We start from the raw sequence: 24,619 nt of genomic DNA, 5'->3' as shown, positions 1-24,619 counted from the left end.
TTGCTGTGATCTTTTGATATACCGTTCTAAAATAGGTACCCAGGGGGTGGGAGCTGCATCATGGAGATGGTTCCAGGTTCAGCCCTCAACATCTTCCATTAAAAGAACTTCAGGTAACAGGTGTTGAGAAAAGCTGGTCTTGCTGAGACTTTGAAGAACCACTTTAGGCCCAGGCAATACAGAACAACATGGGTAAATAGTCCAAGCTAAGATAAGGCAGCATCCTATGCACTATATGAGCCAAGGACTGTTTCTGAAATACAATATTACCCTTGTCAAACAGCTGAGCTAAGTGAAAGCCAATAGCGACTGAATAATATTAACATGAGTTAATTTTATAGCTTCCTTGAAAGCTGTTAATGATGCAAGAAATATCTGCCATGCTTTCAGCAGATCATCATTTTTTATTTAGTAACATTGGGAGTTTGCAGAGAAGTGGCTGCAAGGTATAATTCTGGCCATCGGTGCTCTGCAGCTTTGAATGTCAGTTCTACACATTGCTTCTACAAACCCTTTGCTTAGGACTTCACAGTTGTGTTGGATACAGATTGTGGGAAGCTCCATTAGATGAACATCTTTTTTTTAAAAAAGGTACTTAATATCAATGCAACAAGACATATTCTATTGTAAATTGTAGTGTAGCCCCACCCATGACCTAGGAATTCTGGTGTTAATCATAAACAGGCAAACTATGTAGACTTCTTTCTGAACCCAGGTTGGAAGCATGGGGAGACAGCGTTTTCTCTCTCCACCCACAAACATCTCCCTCCAACTCCCCATGAAACATCAGTGGGAAGGAAGTTAACTGCACCAGCTCTGATGTAGTTCTTCTTTTTTTTAATGATATTTATTAGAAGTTTAAAAATTACAGAGAAAAGAAGAAAAGAAAACAACAAAAAATTTAACAAAACATACATTACAATACAAAAAAGGTAAAAAAATACAACAATAACAATAAAAAAAAAACACATCCAATATTCCATATCTTTATCTTTCATTTACTTGTTTCATCGACCTCCTCACACCTCCCTTTTTGTATTCTAATTTAGTTATTTGTTTCAGCAAATTCTTTCCATCTTTCTCAATTTTTATTGGATAATTTATCTTAACAGTCTAACCTATTAATTAACTCAACAAATCCTTTCCATCTTTCACTATATTCTGTCATTCAGTTGACCTTAATTTATTTTAACCTTATCTTACCATAAAATACCTTAGAGCTTAAAACTTAATACTTATTTATACATAACTCCTTATATCATTTCTACTAAAGCCAAATAGTTTCATTCCAACATTTTTCCTAATACTCGTTAATTTTACACTAATTCCCAAAATAAGTTTTTAAAAACTTTCTTCCAATCCTCATCCAACGTCTCTTCTTCCTGGTCTCGGGTTATGTCAGTCCTTAATGTCCATTCCATCTAGTCCATCAACCTGGTAATCTTATGTCCGAGGCTCTTAAGTCTTTTCCATGTCCCTTCTGCAGATCTTCTTCTTGTTTATACCTGTACTTTACCTTGTCTTTTGTTGACATTGAGGAGTAGGTCTCGGGAAACTCCAACCCAAAGATATCTCCATCTCCCCTCAGCAGATCAGCCCATTCCCCACAGTCCCATTCCCCACAGTCAGCAGTGTAGTCCAGAAAGTATTTAAAAACATGTTTCAAAGTCCCTCTAAAATTAAGAGCCCCCACAACTCCAGACCCCCCCTGGCCCGCTCCAGATTCATTCTTCAAGAACAGCGGCTTGTGCTCCTGCAGGGCCTCGGATCTCTCCATTTGTATTACTTAAGGTTCAGCAGCAACCTCCTCCATTGTCTTCTGCATTTGCACTTGCCCTGTCAAAACAGGTTCCTGGGTTGGTTCCTGAATGGTTTCTATATAAGTATTCGCTGTTTGTCCAAAGTTTTTAACTGCAACAGTCATCAAATCCATCTTCTCATGTATCTGGTCCAACAAAGCACTTGTCTTGCAAAAAGCAAGCACCAAAACTTCTTCTAAACACATTTTTATTCAAGGTCTGGTCCCACGATCCTAATCTCCACAGCTGTGAAATCCCCAGATCGACTCCAGCAACAATTTAACAAGCTCCCTCTAGAGGAGACAATTTCCATTGTATCCATCTTTTAAAAGCAGGTCCAACAAAAGAAAGTAACTTTCATTTTTCAAATTTTTTGTTTCTTTTAAATGCAAAAGGCAACATTGGAATCAATTTGTTTCTCTTCTTTAGCTATCTGTCAAAAGACGTTGCATTCACAGTCAATGAACTTCCCCAGAAATTTCTGTCTCTGACACCCCGTTCCCAGGTTTGAGACAGTGGAAATTTATCTTTCTTTACTCTCTCTCCTGCAGGCTTGAACAATCAAAATTCCCCCTCTTTTCTCCTGCTTCCAAGAGGGGTTTTGGTGGTTAAAACTGAAGGAAATTTAGACCTTTATATACAACTTTCCAAACTTTAGTTTGCACAATTTTTGCTTCAGTCTATTTACAAAAGCGGAAGGCGGACTTCCTGTTTAGAGCCTTCCTGCTACAGTGCCAAATTAAAATGTTTCTTAATCCAATTTTCCGTTCTACTCACGGGTACTTGTTTAGAGTCCAATTGTCCACAGGAAAAAGTCAGCGCTCTCTGGCAACGGCTGTGCGGCTTCACTCCGTAAAAATAGCGGTCGATTCAAGACACCGCGCCGCTCACCCCACGTCGCTTCAGATCCCCGAAAAAGGGTTTCCCTGCGAGTAGGGGAGGCGCTCCTGGTGTCAGCCGAATCCCACGTTCCCAGGCTTCCTCCGCCTGGGATTTTTAAAGGGTCTCCGCCTTCGCTGCAGCGGCAAGACCCGATTTTCGCGGAGCGGGTTCCTCTCAGTCAGAGGAACTCCGCCATTGCCGATGGCGCTAACCCGGAAGTGCCAGCTCTGATGTAGTTCTTGGCCCTTTTGTTGCTATGTTGGGGCAGCGGAACAGGGGGATGTTGGGATCGTGTGGATTCAAGGCTGCTCCCTCTCTCCTTTACCACTCGCAGAACATCTACACCAGAGGAGCTTTCAATAAGTGTGGGTGCTGGCCTGCTGGCATACATCCCTTCCTTTCAGCATAAAACGTTCCACGGCTGCTCACTATAGCAGTGAATAAACAATACATTAAAACAAAAAGCAATTAAAGCAGCACTAAAGCCCGAAACAACAGTACTAAATGAAATAAAAGCACACATGTCACAAACAAACAAACAAACTGCTATTGAAAACCAACGGCACCCTGTTAGCAATAAAAACATCTGTTAAAGGCTCAGGATTTTTATCTGGCACCTAAAATATAGCAAAGTAAGTGCCATCTTGGTATCCCCATAAAGCAGGAGTTAGCAAACTTTTTCAGCAGGTCCACTGTCCCTCATAATGTGTGGGGGACCAGACTATATTTTGGGGGGGGGGGGAAATGAACAAATTCCTATGCCCCACAAATAACCCAGAAATGCATTTTAAATAAAAGGACACATTCTACTCATGTAAAAACATGCTGATTCCTGAACCGTCCGCGGGCCGGATTTAGAAGGCAGTTGGGCCGGATCTTGACTTAGTTTGCTTACCCATGCCATAAAGAGTGTTCCACAACTGGGGTCCAACCACCAAAAAGGGACTATTTCCTGTTGCCACCTCCAAATGTCTGAAGGTTTGGACCACTGAAGAAGGACCTCTTATAAAGACCTTAAAGGACAGGCTCATAAGGAAACAGGTGTTTGCCTTAATTGAGGCTGTGATGCATAAGAAGTGATGCCTTTAGAAGTAATGTTTCACTCGGTTCTTCAGATTCATATAATACTAAAGGAGGACTCTCCTTTGCTTTTGTTTTCCATCAAATATCCCAACATGGATTAAGCTTATCTCCTTCTTCCACCCACCCAGCCTATGAATTGTAACGATAAAGATTTTTAAATGGTGAATTTCTGAGTGTTTTGAAAAGTCTCTGATGATGGATACGATTTATTTGTTTAGAAAATGGCTGCCCCATATCTCCAGTGCATTTGCATCGCACAAGGTAGCATAAAACATGTAAATGGCTGTACTTAGCAGTGAGAGAGGCACTCAGCCTTCTGTTTTTTATAGATTTTTGTCCTGGCCATCTCATTCAAATTGGCTGTGGAACTAAGCCTTGGGAGATAGACTGGAGCTTCCTCTATTGTGAATAAAAGGCTAGCTAGAGAGAGAGATAATATTGCTATTGCTGCAAATGCGGGTGGGGGGAAGAGAAAGAGAGAATGCTGTTAGATGCTAATGCATGGGAGATCTTGGGTGAACAAAGGCTTAGCTATGCCATATGACAGCAGTATGGGTGCTAGGTTTCTTCACAGCAGATCTCTCATTGCGGTGAGTGGTGTGTGTACACCAGCTCACCACAGTCCTGTTCAGGTGCTGCTTCTTCACCCCCAATGTGTATACCAAAGATATGGATTTGGAAGCCAGACTGCACCCAATGGCCCCCACCCCACCTTTTGTGTGCTCCTTCCCATAATATTTGCACGTTAAGTGTAATGTCCGAAAGGGGTGCCATTGCACTGAATGGGAGGATGCTCCTGGGACCAGCAGTTGTGTGAAAGAATAGAAATAAAAGAATCCCCCACCGTGCCACTGCTGAGCTTTCCTCCCTTCCTTAAACAGCATCATGACCTTTCCTAAAAATCAGAGTTGTTTGTCTTGTACTGACCATCCAAAGAGGCTAGAAATACTTCCAGGAATCTATTTTTTGTTGTTACTTGCTGAACTTTCACATGATATATCTCTGCTAAAGTTAATATTTGACTTTTCCGGGTTGGTGATTTGCTTTGCAAATCCTTTTTCTCCTCCTGTTTGCATAGTTTCGAATTGCAGCAAGTCTGTAATAAATGCACGGAGCTTTAGCAAATACCAGTTTCACGCTCGCTATTCCCTACTGGCAAGGCGTGGGGGAGAACAGATTTGGTTTAGTAAGATAAGCACTTCTATAAATATGCTTGGAAAATCAGCATTTGCTCTTGAACTTAAGAGTTGGTTGTGCCATTAGAGTTTCAGATAGTGACTTGACGGAGAATCAATCATCTCTAGCAAAACCAGGGGCTCTTGGACCCTCCCCTTTTCATATTACAGGAGAGAAATAAAATTATTGTGTAAGTAATATCAGGGTTGCTTCCCCCCCCCCCCCGATTGGAGTTTATGGTTTTACAAAGATACACAGTGCCCTGCAAATGGCCTGTTAAAAATCAACAGGTGAGTGTGTCTGGAAGAAAAACTGATAATGCTGTGAAATCCTTTATTCATGTAGATAGGGACTAACTCAGGCCAAAGTTGACCTTACGTTACTGTTTTAAAAGTAAAAAGTGGCCATTTTCATTTTCAAGAGAAAGCAGCTGAAGAGCCCAAATTCAGAACGTACTGCTGCTGATCGGGACAGGAACCCAACGCAGCTTTCTTGCTGAAAATCACCCTGGTTGCTCCCAGAGGTGCCGAATGCAACAGGCAACACCTTTTAGAGGCAAACAATATTTGATAATGATAAATATTTGTTGCTCGTTGTGGGGAGAGCATGTTATGGTGGGAAATCAGTTCATGTTCCCAGTCTGGATCTCAGTTGTTAACTCTGTATTGCAGGCATGTCCAACAGGTAGATCGTGACGTCTGTGGTAGATCACTGGTAGATAACTGGCTCCCCTAAAAAAGCTCAACAGCTTTGACCTGAACCCCCCAAAATGGGGTAGATCACTGCCAGTTTTTAACTCTGTGAGTAGATCGCAGTCTCTTGGGAGTTGGCCACCCCTGCTATATTGTATTAAAAAATGTAGAAGAATTTCTGACCTCTGATCCATTTTGTAATGGGGGGGTAGGGGCAGGGTGACATCTGAGGCACCCTCCCAGTCTACAATTCCCAGGGCCCCCAGGATAGAGTCTCCTCCTCCGGTGGAGAGTGATATCTACCCACATAAACTTCCATCGTGAGCCCCCTTCTGCTTTTGATGTTCAGAATGGCACATGAGTGGGGGAAAGGTGGAATATCAAGGTAGTATCAGGGATGATTAAGGGTGGCCTTAGAGCTGCCATGGACTGGTTGTTTTGACCTGGGTGTTCCCCCTACCCAAATCACAATGATCTGTCCATAAGATGCGTAAGCAAGAATTCCCCCACTCACTTTAAAAAGAAATATGGAGTTTATAGGAAGAAAGTGGTACAACACAAGTATTCAAGCCCCCTTTATGTAGACTGAGCCATTTCAGTATCCATTTTTCCTGTGAAATTGAAAGTACTGGGGAGGGAAAGGTTAGAAGTTATTTAAAACAGACTCATGCTGAAATAGGTTGAATGCCATCATCCAAGCAAGGAGGGACTTGGTTGGCAGGCATTAGTAAATTCCATCTCCTCTCATGTGTTGCTATTTTTGTCTTGTGATCTTCGTATGAGAGATCTGCTTGCTCCAGTCCCAGGAAGCAAACAATGCATAATGTTTCCCATCAATATTTCACACAGCACAGTTTATCTTAAGAGGGGGGGAAATCACAGAATAACCCTGTGGTTAGCTTTTGAAAAACTGGATATTGTATTGAATATGTGAAACCTTTTTGCCAAACATGAGTAGCTTGGGTTCAGTATACCCAAGGGACTGTTCCCACTCCCAACATGATTGGCTATCTAAACTTCCAAGCTGCAAATCATGACTCAGAGTTTAAGGGCCAGTGGCAGAGGCCCAAATCCTGAAATGTTCTGTGATTGGATATCATGTATCAAATCAGAACACAGGGGCTCAGAATCCTTAGTCCACAGGGTGGATTTGATTTAAATCAAATCAATTTAAATCACTAGTCAGTAAGACTTGATTTAAATCATTTTTTTTACAGAAAGACTCATTCTTGCTGGTATAGTCTTAATATTTACAACCAGATGAAGGTTTCATTTTTGGAATACAGTAATAAATATTCAGAGTAGTTTTTACAGTTATATAAAAATCACTGATTTGGTTATACTGTTAGAAATACATAGATAATTATGAAATTATTGAGAGGTTTAATAAGGTAACTGGTTGTATTTGGAAAACTTTTCTGCTGTACTTTATTGGAAGGAGAAAAATAATCATTTCCTTAACAACAATTTAAACAATTTATTTAACTGAAACTATAACATTAGAGCATATGTATCCATGTTTGTTAACTGATGTGGTTAAACGATATTTTTTTAAAAACAAACAAACAAACCTTAGACTGAATTTTAGCACACATGAAAAACTTAAAACAAATCCTTATTTCCTGATGAATAGCCTTTGGACTATAATGTAACTTAAATACTTAAATAGAAAACTGTCTTTAGAAAGATTTTCCCTCCAAAAGCATTTTATTTTAAAAATCCGATTTAAATTTTAAAAATCTCATTTTATATATATATATATATATATATATATATATATATATATATATATATATATATAAAAATCATTGATTTTTAGCCACCCTGGTGCAGACTCAAGCTCAGGCAAACACAAACCACTGAATACATAACAACCACTTCCTCAACTAGTTCAAAGCTTGCTCCTACCATGTTTTTATCTTGGTTCAACAGCAGCAGCAGCAGCAGCAGCAGCACAATATCTAGCCCAAACATAATTCGGACTGGGATTGTGATGGTAATGTTTGCTGGGAGAGGCAAGATAGCCATGGTGCTGGTTCTTGGCTGTACCAGAGAGGAAGCACTCAGGTTTTAAAGAAGGGAACTGGAGTTGTATGAAAAAATGGAGACAACTTGGCCTTTAGTACCGCACGCCTCCACTGATAACAGTTCCATATTCAGCTGTTCTCAAGACAGAAGCTCTATTTAGTCAAGAGATACTGTAGGATGAGTGTGCAAGGAAGCGGGGAGGATCACACTTCGTGTCCCTACCACTGACCTCCATCCAGAATTTCTCCAGTTGTAGACTCTGGGATCTATCGGCTCTGCATGATCCTGATCTCCTTCATAAGGTTATTCTACACTGTGTTAGCAGAAGAGAGCTCAAAATCTCAGGGTTTGTTGCCATAGGAGGCAACAAGGCACAGTGGTACCTCTGATTAAGAACTTACCGTAATTCGTTCTGGAGGTCCATTCTTAACCTGAAACTGTTCTTAACCTGAAGCACCACTTTAGCTAATAGGGCCTCCTGCTGCCGCCACGCCACCGCTGCGCGATTTCTGTTCTCATCCTGAAGCAAAGTTCTTAACCCGAGGTACAATTTTTGGGTTAGCGGAGTCTGTAACCTGAAGCGTCTGTTACCTGAAGCATCTGTAACCTGAAGTACCACTGTATATGCAGATAAGAAGCCGAAAAAGACTTATCTTGCAATATGATTTAAGACATATCCTTTTAAACTCCCAAATAAGTCACGTTGATCATTTGTGTTTGGTTCACGACACAACACTGATGTCTGGGGGGGGGGGGAGCTGTGCTAATTACTCATCATCTTCATCAGTGATAGCAACAATGCTTTCCAGTGCTTTTTTTCTGGAAAGAAAGGTGGGGAAACTCCCCATGATGTTTCTTTGCTTAGTGTGGGCGCAGTCGCAGTCCCACCTCCCCCCTCCCCGCTGGGCAGTGGCTAAACATAAGATGTGATTGATAAACTCAAGCAGACTGATCTGGATTAGAAATAGACCGAACTTTATTGATTACAGATATAGGTGGGTTTTTGGCTCAGGCATTGTGTGTTCCAGCCCCCGCCCCATTTTTTAAAAAAATTATTTAATTTTTAAAAGGTAAGGGAACTGAGTTTCCCCGAGTACCTGCTTAAAAAAAACCAAAAACCCTGGTGCTTTCTGGTGTCTCTCTCTCCTCCCTTCTCCATATTTTGTACAATGTTCAAAATTGCAGTGACCTAGTTAATGTGTGCGTTGGGGGATGTGTGTGTGTGTGTGTGTGTGAGCGAATAAATAATCGTGTTTTCTTCGCTGACAACATAATTTATTTAAAACATTTTCATATCACCTTCCCTCAAAATTAATTTCAGGGCAGTTTGCAAGATATAAGAATGCAATGCAAAAACTTCTACTTAACACCTGAAAATAAAAGATAAGAGAAAGTAAGAGAGCAGTCAACACTACTTAAATTAAAAGCCCGAACAAATAAAATTATTTTTTGCCCGAGGCCTAAATGAAAACAGTGAGGGACGCAGGTGGCGCTGTGGGTTAAACCACAGAGCCTAGGACTTGCAGAAGGTCGGCGGTTTGAATCCCTGCGATGGGGTGAGCTCCCGTTGCTCGGTCCCAGCTCCTGCCAACCTAGCACGTCAAAAGCACGTCAAAGTGCTCCTGCCAACCTAGCACATCAAAGTGCAAGTAGATAAATAGGTACCACTCCAGTGGGAAGGTAAACGGCGTTTCCGTGTGCTGCTCTGGTTCGCCAGAAGTGGCTTAGTCATTCTGGCCACATGACCCAGAAGCTGTACGCCGGCTCCCTCGGCCAATAAAGCGAGATGAGCGCCACAACCCCAGAGTTGGTCACGACTGGACCTCATGGTCAGGGGTCCCTTTACCTTTGCCTAAATGAAAACAAGGTTGGCTTCCCTCAGCACCTCCTAGAGAAGGATGTCCCATGGTTTGGGTGCTACTGCTGGTAAAGGCCAGCTCTCTAGGTGCCAGCCACTTCACTTCTGGAAGGGGAAAATACAAAGAGTCAGGCATTGGCAGGTGACCTAAGGCTGCTTGAAATGCAGCTAGGCCATTATTTTGTGAAAGTGTGAGGGAGTGGACTGTTTTTATGATGACTTATTTTATTATTAGGCTGTCTGTCAGTATGTTCTTTATTATGTTTGTATCATTCTGTAATGTGTTTTTTATGTTGCACACCACCCTGGGATCTTCTGATAAAAGGTGGTATATAACAACAACAACAACAACAACAACAACAACAACAACAACAATTTATAATTACAATTTTTCTTATTTTGAATGGAAGCTGCCTTGCAGGAAAACAAATCAGAACAAACATTTTTTGTGTTAAACAATGAGATAGGCACTTTGTGCAACAAAAGCAGCTGACCTGATTAAAAACCTTGTATAGACTTGGGATTTAAAATGACAATAATCTTCCCCCACCTGCCTGTTCACTCCTTGCCTGCCATACACCCAAGAATTAGTGGAGGGCACCTAGCTCTGTGCCAATAGGACTGTCACAACTTCATCAATATCCCATCTATCTGCTCTGGGTCTTTCTCCAAGCAGACAATACCCAACAACCAACTACTACAGCCATTCCTTCCAAACCAAAAAAAAAGAGCAGCAGATGAATCAGGGACTAGTAAGGAGCAGGTGCTACAGCAGTGCTCTGTAAACAAGTCTGTGGGCCAGGTGTTTCAAATTGAGCACAGATGATTTTTAGCTCCACCCTGACTTGGTCAGCCACAAGAAGTGCCCAGGTCAACCTCTCCCCTTACTGCCCTGCAGCAATTAGACAGGTCAGTGTAGAACAGAATCTTCAAACTAGAAATATTTTCTATATGTGCATTGCCATTCCTTGAGAAACCTATGCAGAAATTGCACCATGTAGCAAATGTGTTAAGGGTCATTTACGAAATAGGGCTGCTTCAAATGCAATTGCCTGTGTTCATTTTATATTTTGATCCCACTTACCAGATATTGCCATTATTCAAAAGTCACGCTGATGGTGGTAGAAGTTTGTGTGAAGCCTTGTAAAAGTGGCCGAACTGGGTGCTTTTATGAAAGTTATGGGTATTGTTGCAATATCCACTCCAGTGAAGCTGGCAGCTTTTCGTTTTCACATGTTGTAGGAATGCTGCTTAAAGAAATAGAAATTGATCTTATTTATCTTTGAAGTTCAGTATATTTTCACTTTAAAAGAATTAGCAAAAGAATGCCAGTATATAGGAAGGTTTGTATAGAAATGGAGTGAATCTGGAAGATCTGTGATTTCAAAATACAGCAGTGTTTATTGGGTGTTTTTAAAAAGCACCCTGAAATATCTGAGTCTCGCTAACATAAGATTATAAAATGTAATTTTTACAAAGTATTTTGCAGCATTTCCTTGACTTGTAGCTTCCAGGTTAATTTACTGTTAATTTAATTGATATGGTTGGCACTGATTTTTCAGGAGCTCAAGCCTGTCCTATTTAAATATTTTTTCTTAATGTACTTATTCACTAGCTGTGTTTATTATACACAGCAGTTCTTAACTTCCATGTTCCTCTTAATGATCAGCCTTCTTGAAATTTCAGTGATTGAGTCTGTAATTGTGTGGGTGTGGGCGTGTGCAAACACACACACACACACACACACACACACACACAGTAAGCCTGCAGTGTACGCAGGGGTTACATTCAAGGGATTGTGGCTAAATCCCAATTGTCTATAGTCAAAATGCACTGGGTTCAGTGGTCGGTGGAACTGCCAAAGTCTTTCTTCCCAAAGCCTGCCCCCTTTCTATCCCCCACTCGTTATTTTTGCTAAGCTTGGAAACCTTGAATATGCACAAGTTAAACATGCATAGGTTGTGGAGTGAGATAGATAGATATATCTTATTAGTTGCTTTTTATTTTTTTATTTTAAAAAGTGGCTCATAGTGAATTACCACAATAATTAAAAAACAATTACATTTAAACCAGCATAAAACAAAACAGGGGGAAATCCAAAACACATAAATATTTTTTTAAATGCAGGTTTAAAACATCTCACCCACTAAAAGAGGATACAGATAATGAAAAGCCAAAGGCTTAGCAGAAAATAAATGTTTTTTCTTTGTGACTAAAGCAGGGGCAGAGGAAGGGGGCGGTGGGGGCGGTCTGAGGGGGGTGACAAAATGCCGGGGGGGCACTCGCTGAGTGGGAGGAGGCAGGCAGACTCCTCAGGTCCCGCAGAGCTTCCTGCCCCAGCTTTCTTTCTTACTGTCAGAAAGTCTTTCTGAATGTTTAGTCGGAATCTCCTTTCTTGCAACTTGAAGCCATTGGTTTGAGTCCTACCCTCCAGAGCAGGAGAAAACAAGCATGCTCCCTCCTTCATGTGACAACCTTTAAGATATTTGAAGACAGCTATCATTTCTCCTCTCTGTCCCCTCTTCCACGAGAGTATCATGGGGGACTTTGTCAAAAGCCTTACTGAGATCAAGATACACTATGTCCACAGCATTTCCCTGATCCACCAAGTTTGTAATTCCTTTAAAAAAAAGATAAAAGATTGGACTGGCATGACTTATTTTTGAGAAACCCATGCTGGGTCTTAGTAATCACAGCATTGTTTTCTAAATGCTCACAGACCGACTGCCGAATTATCTGTTCCAGGACCTTCTAGCTCACCGGTTGATAGTCACCTGGGTCTTCCCTTTTCCCATTTTTGAAATGGAGACAACACTTGCCCGCCTCCAGTCTGTAGGGACCTCACCTGTTCTCCAAGAATTCTTAAAGGCTGTAGAATTATATCCGCAAGCTCCTTTATGAGCTCCTTGGATGCAGCACATCAGGCCCTGGAGATCTGAATTCATTTAAAGTAGCTAGGTGTTCCCTTACTACCTCTTTTCCTATCTTGGGCTGCAGTTCCCTCCTTACATCATTCATTCTCTTATCACCAGGGCATTGGTTTCCTTTTGGGTGAAGACAGAGGCATAGTAGGTGTTGAGTAGTACCGCCTTTTCTCTGTCACCAATGCAGAGGACCTACCACAATGCTACTCCTCCTCCCTTCCTGTTTGGTCTGTTCCTTTTGAACAGTAGCATTGTATAAAAAACATGAATGAGTTGCATTTCTGTTTCCCCAGCTTCTGTTGTAATGCATAGAGAGCAGGGACTCTGAGATCTTGTTCCTGGAGAGAACATTTCACCCTCTACAGGCATCATTTGTAGCTTACAGTTCGTGTCGCAGCTGAGAGCCTCTGTTTTGCACATTGCAACAGAGGCAGGAAAAACAGAAGCAAAACACTTGGCAACTCTCCATGTGTAAAACTCCTGCAGCCTCTTCGCTGTTGCATGATTTTGTGGGTCTGACCTGCTCAAGGTGATGGCTCTAGTAGACTAAAGGGGCCGTGGCAAGGCAATCAGAAGCAGTCAGTTGTGTGTGACACTTAAGCTGGAACAAATTTAGAATGTTGCTTCGGCAACCAATAACAACAGACAAGGTTGCAACCTGTCCTCACAAGTTGTTTAAAGGGACTTGCACATTTCCACAACTTTAGATTCCTGTTGGACTAAAGTACTCTTGAGTCAGAGGACAGTAATGCGATCTCTTTTCCACTGAAGCACTTGAGGACCAACATTCTATCTGAAGCAAATAGAAGCTATCCTTCCATTTATTGAATTCTATACCACTTAATCATCACAAAACTCTTAAGCTATGTTAATTGTGCAGCCTCATCCCTAGGGGTGGCCTGCCTGGTTATAACGATCTTGCATGGCTAGGTAGCTTTCTCTTGACCTTTGATGGCTCCCCGGAAAAGGTGGCTTCCCCTTCTTCAGCCATGGGCCTTCCCCACCCATTTGCTAAACTATTTCCTGACAAAAGTAGTTAAAGGCAATGGATTGGTGTGTTTTTTTTGGAGGTGGCAACAAGACAAAAAGAGGTAATAAGAGATCATTCAGGCACCTTCACTGTACTCTTTTTGGCGCCTGCTAAAAATATTTCTGTTCAGACCAGCCTACCAGATGCTTTGGAAGTTGAGGTAATTTTCAATTTGTTGTAGTATTTTAACTTTGGTATGTTTTAAATTGTTTTTTTTAAAAAAATCTTGATTGTAAATCAAGTTGTAGATTTGTCTTGCTTTTACTGTTTTATCTTTTGTAAACCATTTTGAGGTAATGTATACAACTTTTCACCATCAAGGGTGGGGTACACATTTTATGAAGTAAATAAACCCAGTGCCATATTGACAGGTTATTGACCCCATTCTCAAAATCTCAAATTCTCTTAAGGTTTACCTGCTACCCACAGAGTCGTCTTCTGGATTTGCGGTTCAAATTAGCAACCAACATGAAATACTTATTTTTCATAGCTGCAGCATTCCAAGAGGAAACTTGGTTGTTGTTTTTTGTGTTTCCATATTCTTTCCCCGTCGCATCCCTTCCTCCCCGAGTAACAGTCGTTAGCAGCTCTGGACATGAATCAGAACAGTATATTTAAAATCACAGGCAGCAAGATCATAGCGACGCTAATCTCTGTTAGCCTTCTGGCTGGGATTTGCAGAGCAATCTCTGAAGGGTTTTCCTAGACAAGACTATTAAATTAACCCAAGGAAGCTCCCAGGTGAAAAGCCTGCTATCAGCCTACTTGAGGGAAGAGGTAATGACACTCTGGGGCTTAGCTAATAATTCTCAGCATGCGTCCAGCAGCGGCAGCAAGACTGAAATAACCTGCTGGTTTTGCTTTCCTAGTACTGTATTGTAACTCCACACTTTCAAAGGGGACGTTTGAGACAGGTCCTGCAGGAATCCCTGATTCATACAGCGTTTTGATAAAGCCTTCTGGAAATAAAACAAGGCACATTCCTTTCAGGCATGGGGGACCCCCTTTCCAGTCTTTAAGCCAGGGGTAGGCAACCTAAGGCCCGGGGGCCGGATGCAGCCCAATCCCCTTCTCAATCCGGCCTGCGGATGGTCCGGGAATCAGCGTGTTTTTACATGAGCAGAATGGGTGCTTTTATTTAAAATGCATCTCTGGGTTATTTGTGGGGCATAGGAATTTGTTCATTTCCCCCCAAAATATAGTCCAGCCCACCACATGGCCTGAGGGACAGTGGATCGGCCCACGACTGAAAAAGGTTGCTGACCCTGCTTTAAGCGACTGCAGTGGCTCTCAGTGAAGTTCCAGGCACGGTTCAAAGTGCTGGTGTTGATCTTTTAAATCCATACAGAGTTCATGACCAGGGTTCCTGGATGATCGAATTACTTCAATTCAGGTAGCTTGTGCATTGAGATTTTTAGGTAGCTTGTGCATTGAGATCAGTGTCTCACCTCTGGGTGCTTCTGCCAACTGAGGTATGGTGGGTGGCAACTTGGGATAGGATCGTTTTGATGGTGCTGCCCAGTTTGCAGGCTGTTTTCTCTCTCCAGAAAGGCTTTTTTACACTTTGGGGCATGTCCACTTGGACATGTAACACCCTCTCCCCCAGGGCTGAGCAAAGGTCAGAGCAAGCCTTGGCCCGTAATACGTTGGCCAAGAGCACTTAGCCTAGTATTGTCTCCTGCAACTGACAGCAGCTTTCAAAGGATTCATGTGGGGTCGTTCTGCTGTCTTGAAAGGGCTCCCTTGTAGCAAAGATTGCAAAAAACCAAACCAAATAATGTGTTCTGCCACTGAGTTACAGACTCTTTCTTGAACTACCTGGAAGTATATCTAGGATAGGCTTAAGAGAATTAACAGTGTTGATTATCTTTGGTGGCGAAGCCTGGAGAATGACGCTGCAAAATATGAAAAGGTCTTCATAATAATAAAAAATTAATTACACATTATTATTTGGAATACATGCATGAATAGCTTTTCTCTTCTTGTCCACAGGCACTTGATAAGCTTTTTTTTTTTTAAAACTCTTGTGTGACATTTTAATTTAATCATATATGTTATCAAAAGCAACCCTAACCTTGATGAGACATTTTACACTTTCAGCAGAGTGATGCATTTGCACAAAGCACCCCATAGGTTTTCAAGTTGCACTTTTTCTCTGCCTAGTACACATCCCGGAGGCGTTATCTCCATGTCTCATGCAATCTCTAAAATCTGTCCAAGGGCATAACCGTTCTTTAAATCATCAGTATGCCCAGTCTGTATGAAAGAGGTGAGAGAGATCTAGTGGAGTCTCTAGATCAGCCTTTCTCAACCTGTGGGTCCCCAGATGATGTTGGACTACAACTCCCATCACCCCTAGCTAGCAAGGCCAGAGCTCAAGGATGATGGGCGTTGTAGTCCAACAACATCTGGGGACCCACAGGCTGAGAACCGCTGCTCTAGACTGAGGAGAGAGAACACATTCCCCTGTTCTCCCCTGCAGCCTCCTGAACAAACTCCCACACTTACAGGAGGAGCTTTTCATGGGCTACTACAGAATTATGGAGAAGCTGTCTCTCCCTCTCACTCCATCTTCCTATGGGTGCAATGCTGCTCAGAAGAACTACGTGTCTAACCCAGTGGCTGCTCCTCACCTTTGGAACATCTGTTTCTTGACAGTTGCCAAAACCAAAATCTTTTAAGAAGCTGCTGCAAAACTTCACTATGTGGATCATCTTTCACTTACTGGCATTAAGCTGTCATCAGTGCTATTCCCTTAACTGCCTGTGATGTTTAATAATGTATACAGCCACTTCAGTTTCAGTGCCAAGTGCGCTCACTTGAAAACAAAACAGCCCCCTCCCAACAACTGTAAGTTTTATTTCCAAGCCTGTTTTCGTTTTGAGAAAGCTTTCCTTGGCTTTCAAACCAAACAACAGCAAAAGCTGAACTACTTTCCTATGTTGCAACATCTTTTTCTTGCAATAGCTTTGAAAGAGAGCTAATCCTGAAAATAACGTCTTCATGAATTATTACTTATTATTCCTAGAATCCCAACCAATCCCTCTTCCCAGGGAACTCTGGAAATTGTAGCTAAGGGTGGGGATGGGGTCTCTCCTAGCAACTCCCAACACCCTTAACAAACTACAGCTCCCAGAATTCCTAGGGGGGAAAGCCATGATTGTTTATCTTAGTGCTTTCAGTTAATGGTGTGGATGTGGCCTTGGAAATGTATACCTTAGTGAGTCTTGCACTATTTTAGCTTAGATGAGGGCTTATCCACACTTCCTAGTGCTGCATTTATAGACACAGGGCTGAGATTTCCAGGTTTGTGTCAGAGTGGGTTTTTTCTTCCTTCTGCCACTTTCCCCCAGGAAAATTTGTGTTTTACAGCTGAATCAGAGCAAACTAAAATTGGGGTTTCTGACTGCTGGCCTTGCTGGTTGTGGCTGATGGGAGTTGTAGTCAATCAACATCTTTATGTAATTTCTGCTACTGAGATATCGAAGCAATGCGTATCAGTACTTAAAGGCACTAAAATTTCCATTTAAGCTGTAGCTACTAAAAAAAAATAGGTCTTTCTGGACTTGGATTTGTACCCCCACTTCCCACATAGCTTACAAACAAACATCAAATATAATAAAACAGAAATCGTAACAGAGTTTCCTTTTTAACTTAACGATGTATAGTACCAACAAGAATTAGAACTCCCAACAGGGAAACCCAAGAACAAATGCTCGCTCCAGGATCCTGTAAAGTAAACCCTCTGCTCAGAAAACAGGCCCTGGGAAAAAGGGGGAAATTACACAGGGGGCAACGAAGTCAAGAAGACGTGAGAAACAGCAGCCAGCATGATGCATTTCAATTAATGCAAGTGCCATTTGGGTTGGACCCAGTCCCAACTTGAAAACGTTGCAGATTTAAGAAGCTCGGCTGCTTCTTCTTCTTTTTTACAAAATCACACCCTAGCTTTTGACGGCGAGCAGTCATGGCTTTGATGGTAATTCTGTTTGCCAGAACACATGACCGTTGAAGACACGTTTAACGGTTTTTAAAAGATCTAATGCAGCTTGAGCAGTCAAGCAGCTTGAAGTGTAAACCTCCTACTTGTCGATAATTATAGCCTTGGTCTCCATGGAGCTTTGGGTGTTTTTGAGTCTCATTTTCAGCATGCTGCCTTCTTGATTTGAGCTTTTCCTTTCTTTCTTTCCGAGATTCAAGAGTTATCTTTGAACTGTTTTCCTGACTTCTTACCTCCATGAGAGGAACTTGGTGTGGAGAGTGTAGCTGTGACACCATAGCAGGGTTTTTTCCCCCTTGCTCTTGGAAACCCTGAGAAGATTTCTCTCCATTTCTACAGCAGTGTCCCCCCTCTCCCCCACTGAGATGAAAACTGGACAGCTGAAGCTATCCAGGAGATTTCCCCGACCCCCTAAGTTATATGACTGTGTGCAAATTTACGCATTTTAGAACGTTTCAAAAAAAGTCTCTCTGGGCTGTGTCATCAGAATACATTCAAGAAAGCTAATTGTGGGAGGTCTACTATCAGACCCATTCCTTCATTCCCAGTGTGTGTGGGTAGACTGTAGTTGCTTAATGTAGAAGGGAAGTCACTCTGTACATGCTCAAGAGGTGTCTTTGTATCCCCATCATCATCATCATCTGCTTTTTAAAAGAAAGCAAATGGTCATAATGGGAGAGCTCAATGGGACAGAGGAAAACAGGGTGGAGCTAAAACTTAAACACTGAATTCAAATGTATGTTTTCTACTTAAGCCGTGGATACATATGGAAGGATGATTGTATTAGGATTCAGCCTTTAATCCAAGATTCTTCATGTGAGACATGGGGCGCTTCCTGACTTTTTGCTATTTTCGGGTGGGATACATACAGGCCAATTCAGATCATACCCTTACAGTTGGTTGGAAAGCCTTGTGCAATAAACTCGCTTCCCAAAAAGTCTGGTCTTTTTGCAGTATGTAAAGTGATGGGGAAATGCCCTGGAAAGTGTGGGATTTCATTTACTTTGATGTAACGTCCTCTAACCTCCCAGTAAAGAAAAATTAGAAATTCGATCATACCTTGGATCCTGAACACCCTGGAACTCGGATGTTTTGGCTCCTGAGCACCTTAAACCCGGAAGTGATTGTTGCAGTTTGCAAGCATTTTTTTGGAAGCCAAATGTTTGACAGGGCTTCTGCAGCTTCCGATTGGCTGCAGGAGCTTCCTGCAGCCAATCAGAAGCTGCGCCTTGGTTTCTGAACGTTTTGGAAGTCAAACAGACTTCTGGAACGGATTCCGTTTGACTTCTGAGGTACGACTGTAATTCTCAATAACTAACCAACAACTTCTAATCTCCCTGCAAACAAATCAGGACGAATACTCAATAAGTAAGTATTCTGGGAGAACCCTGAGGTGTCAAAATGAGGGAGATCTTGCAGCTGGCAAAGGTACTGTTTGCTGTCATTCTTCGGGCAAAGGAGTGTTTTTGCACTGACCATAGGTCAGCCACCTTTCTTGTAAACACTGAAAGCACATAGAATCAGTGCAGCTGGAGTTGCTCTGCTTTTCTCAAGAGAAGAGGGAAACCCTCTGTAGAAGAAGAAGAGAGAAATGTGCTGACCAGGTGTTTGCAAAGAACCAGAGCCATTAATCACATTAAATGACTCCCGATAATGGGTTTTAGCTTGTTGGCTTTGCTCTCAATAAAGCTTAACCTCATAAACCTTTGTGCCATGTAAACAGGATACCTACCCATAGTGAGGAACTACTATAACTCTCCCCCCCACACACGCACACACACACACAAACACACACACACATATACTCATTGACAAAGTGCTTTTGACTGAAATCAAATCTGTATGACAACCAGGAAAATAATAATCATATGTGCTTCCTTATGTATATTATTTAGATTATGGAAATATTGACAAAAAATAAATGTTGGAGAGGGATTTGTGGCATTTCTAGACAAATACAACTTTTGTCGTAACAGGATGCATATATTAAAATGGAGAAGAAGCCTGTTATCATAGTTAGCACTCCCCGCAAAGGTCTAGCAATTGAATGCTCCTCCTGGCTCGTTGAGACAGCCGCATATGCCAAGATACTGATCATTTTTATAGCTCTGTCAAATGTTTTATGGCAAGCAGCACTTATTTCCTTTGTTGCTCTCCATAGCACCGTCTCATCTAGTGAGCCTAATATGCAGTGAAATAAATTAGCGCAGCAGTTTAGAGATGTAGCATAATTGCAGCTGCCTGGCAAGGGCCTGTTTAGCAAGCATTTAGATTCATGTGGTGCATTGACTCTTCCGCAGCTGCATTTTATAGGAACTGGAGCCTGACGAACTGTGCATTTTCGTCCTACAAGTAAAAAAGGATGGTTGCTGCGCTTGAAACAAGGAAATGAGCATCGGGTGTAATACCTCAAAACAGGGACACCCAGTAACTCCAGAATGAATCAGGAATATTCAGCTAAAAATATTATTATACAATGGGGGGGGGGTGTTTTTTCTGTCGCACATAGAATCCCAGCCAAACCTTGCAGTTAGAAAACTAAAGAATTTGATAAAAGGTTTTTATTAAATACAGTCATACCTCGAGTTAAATATGCTTCAGGTTGAGCGCTTTCGGGTTGTGCTCTGTGGCGACCCGGAAGTAACGGAATGCGTTAATTCCGGGTTTTGCTGCTCGCGCATGCGCAGAGGGGCAAAATGATGTCACGTGCATGCGCGGAAGCGGCGAATCGCGACCCGCAGGCGCAGGTTATGTTCGCTTTGGGATGTGAACAGGGATCCGGATCGGATCCTGCTCGTATCCAGAGGTACCACTGTACACTCACAACATTGCCCCCCACCTTACTTTCACAACGTTCCTGTATTCGTACTGTGTGACAATAAATACAGTACAATCAATCAATCAGGTAGAAGGGGTTGTGTGGTCTTTGGATGAAGGAAATGATGGGAAGGGAACACGGTCTTGAGTAGATCGGCCATGCTAGTGTCTCTTGTTTAAAATGTGTGTGAAGATGCTGTTTGACCCCGATTCCTCCACTCTCCTGCGGGTTAAGAAAGATTTAAAATCCCAGAGTAAGATAAGAACTGGATTGCTGAGGAACCCAAAGGTTGAAGACAGACAAGTAACTCATGAGTTTACATAGATTATTCGTATTGGACTAGTTCTCCATGATGTGTCTCAGCTATACTGCTAGAACTCATACAGTTGAAGATTCCTTAAAAAAAAAAAGAAATGTGACAGGAGCGGGGGAATCATTCACATAAAAAAATACAGTGGTACCTTGGGTTACATACGCTTCAGGTTACATATGCTTCGGGTTACAGACTCCGCTAACCCAGAAATAGTACCTCGGGTTAAGAACTTTGCTTCAGGATGAGAACAGAAATCGTGCTCTGGCGGTGCGGCAGCAGCGAGAGGCCCCATTAGCTAAAGTGGTACCTCATGTTAAGAACAGTTTCAGGTTAAGAATGGACCTCCAGAATGAATTAAGTACTTAACCTGAGGTACCACTGTAGCACAGTTAGGCTAGAACACTTATTTTCGTAGCTTTGTTACTGAGAAGAAAATTTGGCCTTTTGAGCCCCACTTTACAATGTGCGTCAGTAAAGTGCAAACACGGGTTTACAATTGAGAGCGAGTCTCTTTAGGACCTGCCAAGGCTTGAACCCAGGAGCCTTTGATTTTGTGTGTCACTGCAGTAACTATTGCTGCTGCAACTTGAAGTATTCTCAAACCATGCACTCCTTCCCTCCGCAGGCCTTGGGGCCCACTTGAACTTCCATAAAGGGCCACAAAGAGCTTTGTATCTTGGGCTACGCAGCAGGGTCTTCCTGGCTCCGGCGTGTTTCTGTGCACACCTCAGCTCTGACACCTAGATCTTGCATCCCAGCCCTCCTTGGGCACCTGCTTATGCCTTGGCACTGGCAGTTTTTAAGCAGCGCTTGTGTGGCTCCCAGCCATCACCTTGGGAAGGGTCTGACTGGGGAGAGGAAGCTCCCTCAAAATGTTTTTAATATGCTGTCTGAAGCAGGTTGTGGTTTATGCTTAGTAAAAGAAAATTAGATCTTTTTAAAAAAAGCATAATAATAATAATTTTTAATTTATATCCTACCCATCAGGCTGATGAGTGTTTGTGTGTGAAAGCGTTATTATAGTCCTGGTGGAATAATAATAATACTAACAACAACAACAATTTAATATTTATACCCTGCCCATCTGGCTGGGTTTCCCCAGCCACTCTGGGCAGCTTCCAACAGAATATTGAAATACAATAATCTAGTAAACATTAAAAGCTTCCCTAAACAGGACTGCCTTCAGATGTCTTCTAAAAGTCAGATAGTTTATTTCATTGACATCTGTTGGGAGGGTGTTCCACAGGGCGGGCACCACTACCGAGAAGCCCCTCTGCCTGGTTCCCTGTAACCTCACTTCTTGCAGTGAGGGAACTGCCAGAAGGCCCTCGGAGCTGGACCTCAGTGTCCAGGCTGAATGATGGGGTGGAGATGCTCCTTCAGGTATACGGAAGCATTGGGGATGTACGTTTCTAAATGAGTAAACAATAAGAGAGTGAATCTTTGAGGAAGGGGCTGAAAAAAGCCATGGGACTGGTGACTAAGCCAACTTTCCCCTTTTGCTTGAAGTTGTTCTATTCCTGCTCAGGCAACAGAAGCAGACAGACAGTAAAGGGAGTCCAAGGTGGCATGGTGATTAGATTTGGGGGCTATTACTGGGAAAAACAAGTTCTAATTCCCATTTGGTCATGAGGCTTACGGGATGACCACCCCTATATTATGGTCTGCACTGCAAAATGTGGAAATTACTGGCATTGCATACAGGTGAACTGAAAAATGTTCTCCCAGAGGGTTTTTTGTTTTTTTGCTGTGTTGTTTTTAAATTCCAATTTATGCAATAATTTCCTTCCCTCCCCAAAGACATGCAACTAAGGGGGTGGGATTTTAAGGAACAGAAGCAAGGGTTGACAAAGGAGGTGAAGTCTAGAAAGATGTGCAGCAGGCAGCTTCAGTTGTTAAAACAAGACCCATCTTTCAGTTCAAATGGTTTCATGCACGGTAAATTCTTAAGAACCCTTGATTGTGCTGGCATAAAGAATTGTGCTCCAGTGACATATAGGAACAGTCACTCTCTGTAACGAAAGCGTTTCTGCATCACACTTGGCTCAGGCTTTGCTTTTGCCTTGCTATGACATCCTGTAGCTGCTTAGCTAACGCAAGGGATCTGAAAGGGAAGTATTGACATGAAATATTCCGTGCTTGCCCACTAGGTTTTGTTAACACTGTAATACAGAACAGTACTCAGGAGACAGGTTGAGCAAGATACTAGCATAACTTTGTTGGCTCGCATCTATATGCTGGCAGAAGGATGCTGAATGTATTTGGCAGTCAACGTTAGGTTTTTCGTTAATCTCTGTCTTTCATGTCATTTCCAGAAGGTAGATTAAAGCTGCCTAGATAGATTGCAGAAACTAAGGCTTGAGTGCCTTTATGTTGCTCTGCCCTCTCTAGTCCAGCTTTGTGCTGGATATAGGAAGCATTAAGGTTTCGCGGGTGGCGCTGTGGGTTAAACCACAGAGCCTAGGACTTGTCGATCAGAAGGTTGGCGGTTCGAATCCCCGCGACAGGGTGAGCTCCCGTTGCTTGGTCCCTGCTCCTGCCAACCTAGCAGTTTGAAAGCACACCAAAGTGCAAGTAGATAAATAGGTATCGCTCCGGTGGGAAGGTAAACAGCATTTTCGTGTGCTGCTCTGGTTCACCAGAAGCGGCTTAGTCATGCTGGCCACATGACCTGGAAGCTGTATGCCGGCTCCCACGGCCAGTAAAGCGAGATGAGCGCCGCAACCCCAGAGTCTGTCACGACTGGACCTTATGGTCAGGGGTCCCTTTACCTTTACCTTTAAGGTTTCATATAGAATGCAACATGCTCCGGTTTCTGATGTTTTCAAAAAGCAAGAAATTTACTTTTAACTTTATATGCAAATGTTGGAACTGCATAAGGTTAGAAAATGTCCTATACTAAGTGGTTTTCTTTTTCTCTTTTAGTGAGTATGTTTTTGAACACATTGACGCCCAAGTTCTACGTTGCTCTCACAGGAACTTCTTCATTAATATCGGGGCTTATTTTGGTGAGTAAAATTGTTGCATTTTACTAGTTCTGTAAAACGTTTGAACGTCAGATTCCACATGTAAAAAATAAATCAATCTGATCTTTCTTGCTATTTCTTCCCTACACACCTGCCTCCAACTTTGTGTCTCTGTGTACCTAAAAGAATTTGCATTTGTCATGGGCTGTGTAGTCTCTAGCATCTTCAAACCTAAAATTTCATTTTTGAAAGACAAAATTCTGGAACTGGGACAGATCGTGCCTTGCATACTTCCATTTTCAGCTGTAGAGAGCTTCACTTGCCAACCTGTTTCTGTCAATCTTCTCAAATTGGCCAATCCCATATTTTAAATCCCTAGCCAATAGGAACCACGAAAGCTTTTTCTGCAGCAGAGTTCAAAATCAGTACATTGTTTAAAATCCTATTTATATTGTGCCATGCTACCCCAGTCTCCAAGGGATTTCAGGGGTTGCTTTAGCCCACAGTCTGTGTCTTCTGTTGGGCAATGAGACACAGCGGAGACTGTGGTGTCTTTATGATATATGGTTTATTTACACAAATATACAACCCGGGTCTACCAATTGGAAGCCGCGTCGAACGTTTGAGTTCCAAAAGAACATTCACAAACAATCACTTCTGGGTTTGCGGCGTTCAGGAGTCAAAATGTCCGAGTTCAAGGGTGTTAAAGGTACAACTGTAGTGGGTTTTGGACCTCAATTCACTAAAGTTAACTCCACCCTGAGCATTATATTGGGTATCTTCCTGAGAAAGTTTTTTTAAAAAAAAGAAGGAAAAAAAAAGCTTAGTCACCTAAAACAGTCATCAGAAGAGCATCCTTATTGAGCTTGACTTCTGTCACTGGAACACTCTAGTAGACTGACAGCCAGCAGCTCTTCAGGGGTTCAAGAGGGGTTCAAGAGACCTACCTGGAGATGCCAAGGACTGGACCTGAGACTTTTTGCCTGCTTTGGAACTCATGCCTTCCACGTGTTCCAGTGCATGCAAACAATGTGTTCAGCAGAGCTGCAA

General features: G+C 42.3%; 1 protein-coding gene across 4 annotated transcripts in view; it reads left to right on the top strand.

Annotated features, from left to right (window-relative positions):
• Positions 1–24,619, top strand: part of ST7 (suppression of tumorigenicity 7) — a 98,859-nt gene that overhangs the window by 32,579 nt on the left and 41,661 nt on the right. For all 4 annotated transcript variants that reach the window (XM_053405907.1, XM_053405908.1, XM_053405909.1 and 1 more), the window contains exon 2: positions 23,529–23,611. In XM_053405907.1, the coding sequence (XP_053261882.1) occupies positions 23,529–23,611 (83 nt within the window). The remainder of the gene's footprint in view (positions 1–23,528; positions 23,612–24,619) is intronic.

This window comes from Podarcis raffonei, chromosome 10 (genome assembly GCF_027172205.1).
Source record: "Podarcis raffonei isolate rPodRaf1 chromosome 10, rPodRaf1.pri, whole genome shotgun sequence".
In the NCBI taxonomy this organism is placed as follows: Eukaryota; Metazoa; Chordata; class Lepidosauria; order Squamata; family Lacertidae; genus Podarcis; species Podarcis raffonei.
Note: the sequence above shows the minus strand (reverse complement) of the source record. Positions and strands in the feature narration are given on the sequence as shown.